At 38.6% G+C, this 10262-nt stretch overlaps 1 protein-coding gene across 1 annotated transcript; it reads left to right on the top strand.

Moving 5' to 3' along the window:
• Positions 1–672, top strand: LOC138900865 (uncharacterized). The gene has a single exon (XM_070188505.1). The coding sequence runs from the start codon at positions 1–3 to the stop codon at positions 670–672; it is 672 nt and encodes a 223-aa protein (XP_070044606.1).
• The last annotated feature ends 9590 nt before the right edge of the window (positions 673–10262 follow it).

Here is a 10262-nt window from a genome sequence, read left to right as displayed (position 1 = left end):
ATGGCACCTATTAATCCTGAATATGCCAAATTGTGGACTACTGGGGTCCTATGGACTTTGCAGATCATATTAGACGGGAGGGGCACTTTCTTCTTATGGAGACTATGGAAGGGGAAGGTTCCTACTGATGATTTGTGGATAAGAGGTGGATATATGGTGGTGTCTAAGTATTGGTGTTTCTTAGAACCACAAGAGGATTCTTTTCAACACTTGTTTTTAACATGTGATACTGCAACTAGAGTATGGAAAACCTTCCTTCAATCAGCAAATTTGGTGCTAAATCTGGTACAGGTGCATCAAGTAATAAGAGCATGGTGGAATGCAAAGTGCTATCCTAAACTCAAGCCATTATTTCAGGCAGCTCCAGCTGTGATTGCATGGGAACTTTGGAAGAGGAGAAATACAATGAAGAATGGAGTTGCAGTATCTTGCAATTGGGTGATTCATGAGGTGAATAAGACATTACATTATCCAGCAAGGGTGAGGTGTCCATGGCTGTCCAAAATTCCTCTATTATGGCCTGAAATGATCAGTTTCTTTGATGGTTACAAGCCTTATATGGTGACTAAGAGAGTGACATGGCAGCTTCCTTATGAAGGATGGTTCAAGTGCAACACGGATGGTGCATCAAGAGGAAATCCTAGACCAATCTTATATGGATTTTGTGTATGAGATCATGCTGGTGATATGGTGTTTGCAAAAGCAAAGGTGATAGGGGAGGCAACTAATATAGTGGCAGAAACAAAGGCAATTGTAAAGGGGTTGGCATACTCTGTTTAAAGGCAGTTTCATCCACTGATTATAGAGACTGACTCCTTGGTGATGAGGAAGATAATTGATGGGGAATGGGACACTCCATGGTGTATAGGGGCTGAAGTAAGGAAGATTAAGGAGATAAAGAGCACATAAAATGTGCTCTTTCAGCATGTACATAGGGAAGGCAACACAGTTGCTGATTTTTTAGCTAACTTAGTTTTCTCTTTTGCGGGTACCCTCACATTTTCAGTCATTTCATGAATTGCCAAATGAAGGAAAGACATTTATCAACATGGACAAATCACAAGTACCTAACCTTAGGGTTACGGTTGCCAAGAGAAAAGAACACGATTTATGATCACACCATATTATGCATTGCCTAATCTTGCATCATGCTTCTTTGTTGTTTATGTCTGGATGTTGTTAGATTGCCTCCTAGTGGTATTAGCATGTTATCATGCTCAGTCTCGGGATGGTTTAGCAGGAGTCAGAAATGGTAAGGCAAGCAGGTATATTATAGCATTTTACATACGCTTATAAGGTGTTACACTATGGCTTCTTAAGGTTTGGGACAGATTGATATATGAGGATTCTTCTACATACTGGACATCGTTTGGTATTGAATTTAGAAAGTGCATAGATACACTGGACAATGTAATGAATCACCAGTTGATGCTTCTGCTATCCCTCTCATGTTGTGTATTGTTTGATCAGTTTCCAGTAGTATTAGTGTGTTATCACACTCAGTCTGGAGCTGAAAGGGCAGTATGCAAAAGCTATTCGATAGGCAAGAAGTTGGTTATACATTATGGAACATATGCAGCTGCTGATTTCTTTGTTTGGAATTGGAGTTCATATGAAAAGAGATCATACTGGAACAACACATTATCTTGGGAATTTTGGATTGCTTCAAAACAACGGTGCAATTGTGTGGAATCCACATTAGCCTTGTCTATTGAACTCTTGTTCAATGGAATGCATACCCTGGCACCTGGTGAGAGTATTAGAGGTGTTACTTGGTATTTTCCCTTGGCTTTTGCATTCACTTACACTACTTGGAGTTGGAAGCATCTATCCTTCTACTTTGTAATAGCTAGCTCATTAGACTTAGTTTTATTATTTCTAGTTGTAACTAGTAGTATATTACTTCTTTTATATTGGTTTGGACATCTTGTAAGCTTTGGACCCAAGTTTTTGGTTATATATATATATATATATATATTAGCCACTAGACAATCTATATATATATTAGCCACTAGGCAATCTGCCTAGTGGTATATTTGCTATAAAAAAAAAGATCCTTGTTAGCCGTCAATTTCTGCGAATTTTCTTTTTGCATGTGCATTTAGTTGAGGGTGCACCATAGTCAACACACTCAATGTTGAGGTCACACATTTACTCATCACTTTGTTCATTCCATTATTAGCCTTAGGCAATCCACTGCCCATTTCATCTAGACGAGGAAGAGAACTGTCAATTTGAGTAAAATTACCATTGTCGTTCCTCCCGCTTTGTTGTTGAACCTCTGGAGCTACCATTGGTATTGCCTGCATTTTTTGAGAAACTAAATGTGCTGTAGGAGATTTGGTCGTTGTCAGCGAAATTTCGAGAACTATTATCGGTGTCTTCCTTGGTCGTTTTGGCCCGTTACCTTTGCCCTTCGCCATTGACAACCACTGCTCCGCCCAAACGTAACTGCCGCTTGGAGAAACAAGTTAGTGGAGAGGGAAGTTTCTAGAGAGAGAATTCTTAATACAGAATCACTCTCAGATGCAGGTACGAAACCAAGTATCTCCGATAGATAATGCGAAGTAATATATTGAAAATAGCAAATTATATTGAAACGCAATACATTAGGGAAGCTGCGGGATAGGTATTAGGGGTCTCAAAGGGTTACTCTAGTGGTAACAAGGGAGACTGATGGTGGAATGGAGAGGTGCAAGAAAAAGTGGAAACCAAGAAAGCGACGTATCTGAAGCTAGTGAAAATTGTAGACGAGGAGGAGAACAGGATGAATAGGGAGCAATATAGGTTAGCTAAGAAAGAAGTAAAGCTAGCAGTTATGGCAGCTAAGACTGCAGCTTTCAGTCATTTGTATGAGGATCTTGAGGGCCGAGGTAGGGATAAGAGGTTGTTCAGGTTAGCCAAGGCGCGAGAAAAGAAGGCTCGTGACTTGGACCAAGTGAAGTACATCAAGGACGAAGAAGGTAGAGTTTTTTTGGATGAAGGGCTTATCCATCGGAGATGGAAGACCTACTTCCATAGTCTCTTGAACGAGGAAGGGGACAGGAGCATTGTACTGGGTGATTTAGAACTCTCTGGGAGTCGTTGTGACTTTGGGTATTGTAGGAGGATTAGAGTTGATGAAGGGGAGTGGGCTATGCGCAAGATGAGCAGGGACAAAGATACTAGGCCGGATGAAATTCTGATGGAGTTTTGGAAGAGTGCGGGCAAGGCAGACTTGGAGTGGATCACTAGGTTATTTAATGTCATTTTTAGAATGAAGAAGATGCCCGAAGAGTGGATGTGGTGACTCAAGGAGGGGAAAGGGAGGTGAGGCTGGACTCACAGGTCATCCCTAGGAGAGTATGTTTTAAGTACCTTGGGTCTATTATTCAGGGGGTGAGAAGATTGATGAAGATGTCACACATCGTATTGGGGCGGGATGGATGAAATGGAAACTTGCTTTCGGTATTTTATGTGATAAGAAAGTGCCACTGAAACATAAAGGTAAGTTCTACATAGTGGTGATCAGACCGATGATGTTGTATGGGGCCGAGTATTGGCTAGTCAATATCGTTCATGTATAGAAGGTGAAGGCAGCAGAGGTGAGGATGTTGAGATGGATGTGCGGACACACTAGGTTAGATAGGATTAGAAATGAGCTTATTCGCGACAAGGTGGGTGTGGCCCCTATTGAGGACAAGATGCTTGAAGCGCGACTTAGGAGTTTTGGTCATGTGAGGAGGAGGAGCACAGACGCCCCGGTGAGGAGGTGTGAGAGATTGACATTGGAGGGCCTACGAAGAGGTAGAGGTAGGCCAAAGAGGAGGTGGGGAGAGGTGATTAGGCAAGACATGGCGCAGCTTCAGCTGACCGAGGACATGACCCTTGGTAGGAAGGTATGGAGGTCGAGGATTATAGTAGTAGAGTAGGTAGTCTAGATTGTTCATAACAATAGTATTGGCATGTAGTTTTGCTTTCTGTTGGTAGTAGGTTTTTATGACTAACCGTTATTTTCTTTTATTGTTGATTACCTTACTATCTTGTTATTTTTATTGTGCTTTTCTATGGCTTTTTAGTGTTGTCCCTTCTTGTCTATATTTTTATTAATGTGGTGCTCATACTTTCCTGAGCCAATGGTCTATTGAAAATATTTTCTCTACCCTCCAAGGTAGGGGTAAGATTTGCATATATACTACTCTCCCGAGACCCCCACGGTGTGAGATAATACTAGTATGTTATTGTTGTTGTAAAATCGACCGGACTACGTGCCAAAATTCGTGCAAATTTGTTTTCTGCAATGTCTACTAATGGAATATTGAACAGAATAATAGTACAATAATAAATGATTTTTTATCTATGGCTAAAGTTTAATAATAGATGTACGAAATTCTGTGCGATACGTCAATCCCCATAATATGAATTTTAGCTCGCTTTGGGAACTTAATTGCTATAAGGAGCACTAGTATCTCTAATGACCTTGCTTAATGACTCGTTTTGTTTGTATTTAATGGAGGTATGAATATTAATTATTCAAATTTTAATTATTAAGTTAATTTATTTTTTAGGTCTGAATCTTAATTATTTAGATCTTAATCATTAAGCTTGTTTGTTTTTTTCAATTTTACAACCACTGAATAGGTCTGAATATATCTTAATGATTAAGATCTATAAGAGTTTTAATATCATTAAAATGTTATATATTCTAGAATTTATGTCAAGATTATATTTAACTATACTACACTTTAACACTAATTACCATCACCACTGCTATCAATATCCCCCACCATCATAGACTACCATCACTATATATCACCTATCACTTTTATCAGTCACAACCACCATCAACCATCACCGTTAACTACTACTGTCATCCACCATCTACTACTAGAAAACTGCCTAACACCGTCCAGAAATATCGACTGAAATCGGTCGGAAAATTAGAAAAACCGACCGATTTTCGATCGACTTTAGTTCGTCGAAATTAGGCTAGTCGGTAATAAATAGCGACCGAAGTCGGTCGCAATTTTTGATCGATTTCGGTCGATCAATTAATTTTCACAAACGACTCAAAAAGAAAAAAACTGCCGAAAAAACTAACGGAAGTCAGCCGGTATTTTTCGATCGAATTTGGTCGCTATTTTTCATTATGCAATTAAAAAATGCACCGTCTAAAAATCGAACCAATGTTTGTACTATGGCAAGATACTATTCTACCACTAGACCATTGGAACATTTTGGTTTAAGACTTTCTTTTAATTTATTTGTAAACTTCAATTGCATTTTTTAGCTAACTTAGTTTTCTCTTTTGAGGGTACCCTCACATTTTCAGTCATTTCATGAATTGCCAACTGAAGGAAAGACATTGATCAACATGGACAAATCACAAGTACCTAACCTTAGGGTTACGGTTGCCAAGAGAAAAGAACACGATTGATGATCACACCATATTATGCATTGCCTAATCTTGCATCATGCTTCTTTGTTGTTTATGTCTGGATGTTGTTAGATTGCCTCCTAGTGGTATTAGCATGTTATCATGCTCAGTCTCGGGATGGTTTAGCAGGAGTCAGAAATGGTAAGGCAAGCAGGTATATTATAGCATTTTACATACGCTTACAAGGTGTTACACTATGGCTTCTTAAGGTTTGGGACAGATTGATATATGAGGATTCTTCTACATACTGGACATCGTTTGGTATTGAATTTAGAAAGTGCATAGATACACTGGACAATGTAATGAATCACCAGTTGATGCTTCTGCTATCCCTCTCATGTTGTGTATTGTTTGATCAGTTTCCAGTAGTATTAGTGTGTTATCACACTCAGTCTGGAGCTGAAAGGGCAGTATGCAAAAGCTATTCGATAGGCAAGAAGTTGGTTATACATTATGGAACATATGCAGCTGCTGATTTCTTTGTTTGGAATTGGAGTTCATATGAAAAGAGATCATACTGGAACAACACATTATCTTGGGAATTTTGGATTGCTTCAAAACAACGGTGCAATTGTGTGGAATCCACATTAGCCTTGTCTATTGAACTCTTGTTCAATGGAATGCATACCCTGGCACCTGGTGAGAGTATTAGAGGTGTTACTTGGTATTTTCCCTTGGCTTTTGCATTCACTTACACTACTTGGAGTTGGAAGCATCTATCCTTCTACTTTGTAATAGCTAGCTCATTAGACTTAGTTTTATTATTTCTAGTTGTAACTAGTAGTATATTACTTCTTTTATATTGGTTTGGACATCTTGTAAGCTTTGGACCCAAGTTTTTGGTTATATATATATATATATATATATTAGCCACTAGACAATCTGCCTAGTGGTATATTTGCTATAAAAAAAATCCTTGTTAGCCGTCAATTTCTGCGAATTTTCTTTTTGCATGTGCATTTAGTTGAGGGTGCACCATAGTCAACATACTCAATGTTGAGGTCACACATTTACTCATCACTTTGTTCATTCCATTATTAGCCTTAGGCAATCCACTGCCCATTTCAACTAGACGAGGAAGAGAACTGTCAATTTGAGTAAAATTACCATTGTCGTTCCTCCCGCTTTGTTGTTGAACCTCTGGAGCTACCATTGGTATTGCCTGCATTTTTTGAGAAACTAAATGTGCTGTAGGAGATTTGGTCGTTGTCAGCAAAATTTCGAGAACTGCTATCGGTGTCTTCCTCGGTCGTTCTGGCCCGTTACCTTTGCCCTTCGCCATTGACAACCACTGCTCCGCCCAAACGTAACTGCCGCTTGGAGAAACAAGTTAGTGTAGAGGGAAGTTTCTAGAGAGAGAATTTTTAATACAGAATCACTCTCAGATGCAGGTGCGAAACCAAGTGTCTCCGATAGATAATGCGAAATAATATATTGAAAATAGCAAATTATATTGAAATGTAATACATTAGGGAAGCTACGAGAGAGGTATTAGGGGTCTCAAAGGGTTACTCTGGTGGTAACAAGGGAGACTGGTGGTGGAATGGAGAGGTACAAGAAAAAGTGGAAATCAAGAAAGCGACGTATTTGAAGCTAGTGAAAAGTGTAGACAAGGAGGAGAACAGGATGAATAGGGAGCAATATAGGTTAGCTAAGAAAGAAGCAAAGCTAGCAGTTACGGCAGCCAAGACTGCAGCTTTCAGTCGTTTGTATGAGGATCTTGAGGGCAGAGGTAAGGATAAGAGGTTGTTCAGGTTAGCCAAGGCGCGAGAAAAGAAGGCTCGTGACTTGGACCAAGTGAAGTACATCAAGGACGAAGAAGGTAGAGTTTTTTTGGATGAAGGGCTTATCCATCGGAGATGGAAGACCTACTTCCATAGTCTCTTGAACGAGGAAGGGGACAGGAGCATTGTACTGGGTGATTTAGAACTCTCTGGGAGTCGTTGTGACTTTGGGTATTGTAGGAGGATTAGAGTTGATGAAGGGGAGGGGGCTATGCGCAAGATGAGCAGGGACAAAGAGACTAGGCCGGATGAAATTCGGATGGAGTTTTGGAAGAGTGGGGGCAAGGCAGACTTGGAGTGGATCACTAGGTTATTTAATGTCATTTTTAGAATGAAGAAGATGCCCGAATAGTGGAGGTGGAGACTCAAGGAGGGGAAAGGGAGGTGAGGCTGGACTCACAGGTCATACCTAGGAGAGTATGTTTTAAGTACCTTGGGTCTATTATTCAGGGGGTGAGAAGATTGATGAAGATGTCACACATCGTATTGGGGCGGGATGGATGAAATGGAGACTTGCTTTCGGTATTTTATGTGATAAGAAAAGGCCACCGAAACATAAAGGTAAGTTCTACATAGTGGTGATCAGACCGATGATGTTGTATGGGGCCGAGTATTGGCTAGTCAATATCGTTCACTTATAGAAGGTGAAGGCAGCAGAGATGAGGATGTTGAGATGGATGTGCGGACACACTAGGTTAGATAGGATTAGAAATGAGGTTATTCGCGACAAGGTGGGTGTGGCCCCTATTGAGGACAAGATGCTTGAAGCGCGACTTAGGTGTTTTGGTCATGTGAGGAGGAGGAGTACAGACGCCCCGGTGAGGAGGTGTAAGAGATTGACATTGGAGGGCCTACGAAGAGGTAGAGGTAGGCCAAAGAAGAGGTAGGGAGAGGTGATTAGGCAAGACATGGCGCAACTTCAGTTGACCGAGGACATGACCCTTGGTAGGAAGGTGTGGAGGTCGAGGATTATGGTAGTAGAGTAGGTAGTCTAGAGTGTGCATAACAATAGTATTGGCATGCTGTTTTGCTTTCTGTTGGTAGTAGGTTTTTATGACTAACCGTTATTTTCTTTTATTGTTGATTACCTTACTATCTTGTTATTTTTATTGTGCTTTTCTATGGCTTTTTAATGTTGTCCCTTCTTGTCTATATTTTTATTAATGTGGTACTTATACTTTCCTGAGTCAAGGGTCTATTGAAAATATTCTCTCTACCCTCCAAGGTAGGGGTAAGATTTGCATATACACTACTCTTCCGAGACCCAACGGTGTGGGATAATACTAGTATGTTATTGTTGTTGTAAAATCGACTGGACTACGTGCCAAAATTCGTGCAAATTTGTTTTCTGCAATGTCTACTAATGGAATATTGAACAGAATAATAGTACAATAATAAATGCTTTTTTATCTATGGCTAAAGTTTAATAATAGATGTACGAAATTCTGTGCGATACGTCAATCCCCATAATATGAATTTTAGCTCGCTTTGGGAACTTAAGGAGCACTAGTATCTCTAATGACCTTGCTTAATGACTCATTTTGTTTGTATTTAATGGAGGTATGAATATTAATTATTCAAATTTTAATTATTAAGTTAATTTATTTTTTAGATCTGAATCTTAATCATTAAGATTGTTTATTTTTTTAATTTTACAACCACTGAATAGGTCTGAATATATCTTAATGATTAAGATCTATAAGAGATTTAATATCATTAAAATATTATACATTCAAGAATTTATGTCAAAATTATATTTAACTATACTACACTTTAACACTAATTACCATCACCACTGCTATCAATATCCCCCACCATCATAGACTACCATCACTATATATCACCTATCACTTTTATCAGTCACAACCACCATCAACCATCACCGTTAACTACTACTGTCATCCACCATCTACTACTAGAAAACTACCTAACACCGTCCAGAAATATCGACTGAAATCGGTCGAAAAACTAGAAAAACCGACCGATTTTCGATCGACTTTAGTCCGTCGAAATTAGGCTAGTCGTTAATAAATAGCGACCGAAGTCGGTCGCAATTTTCGATCGATCAATTAATTTTCACAAACGACTCAAAAAGAAAAAATCTGCCGAAAAAACTAACGGAAGTCGGCCGGTATTTTTCGATCGAATTTGGTCGCTATTTTTCATTATGCAATTAAAAAATGCACCGTCTGAAAATCGAACCAATGTTTGTACTATGGCAAGATACTATTCTACCACTAGACCATTGGAACATTTTGGTTTAAGACTTTCTTTTAATTTATTTGTAATCTTCAATTGCATTTTGGCTGAATTTCTAGTAGTGATCACCATTATCAATCAGCACCACCACCAGTCACTACCTAGTCGATACCCACAACCATCATTGTTAGACAACATCACTACCAAACACCATAGAATTTTTTTTAAATATTTCATTAATATATTACTAATTTAATTAGTACTAATTGATTTGAATTTATACTTATTAACTTTTAAATAAAGATAAGTTTTACATATTTAGTTTCAGATGTAGAGAAAGAAAATAATTTTAATTATTCAATATTCAGATGTGTATTCAGATTCATACTTCTTAATCCTAATAAAAATAAATGAGGCCTAAGTGTTCTAATGTTTGTTGAAGAACACAATTTGCTAAAACATTAATTCTTTTCATGGTGACTAAGAGTTCGCAATTAAGACTATCACTTTGGCAACCTTTCTTTGTCGCAACGAAAGCCCTTACTTTTTGTGGCAACCTAATTCCTTGTAGCAAAGGAAATTATATGATGGAGAATCGAATTCAAATTAACAAGATAAAAATTCATGTTGTCGACCAGCCACTTAAATTATTTCAAATGTCAGGCATTTTAGAAAACTAATATTTTTTTTCTTTTAAATTTGTGCCTCGCCAATATACGTCTTTCATTTAATAAGTGTAGTTCGATTCTCAGTCTCATCCTTCCGCTCCCATCTAAATAGAAATTTGTGCCTTGCAGTCTTCATGTGATAAATAGCTTGTGCTGGATAAAGTATGCTTAGTTTTTTCAGACAGAGAACAAAGA

Source organism: Nicotiana tomentosiformis, chromosome 11, assembly GCF_000390325.3.
Source record: "Nicotiana tomentosiformis chromosome 11, ASM39032v3, whole genome shotgun sequence".
In the NCBI taxonomy this organism is placed as follows: Eukaryota; Viridiplantae; Streptophyta; class Magnoliopsida; order Solanales; family Solanaceae; genus Nicotiana; species Nicotiana tomentosiformis.
This window is presented reverse-complemented; position numbering and strand designations above follow the sequence as displayed.

Coding starts and splice junctions, on each gene's coding strand:
- LOC138900865 (XM_070188505.1), top strand. CDS start 1: ATGGCACCTATTAATCCTGAATATGCCAAATTGTGGACTACTGGGGTC.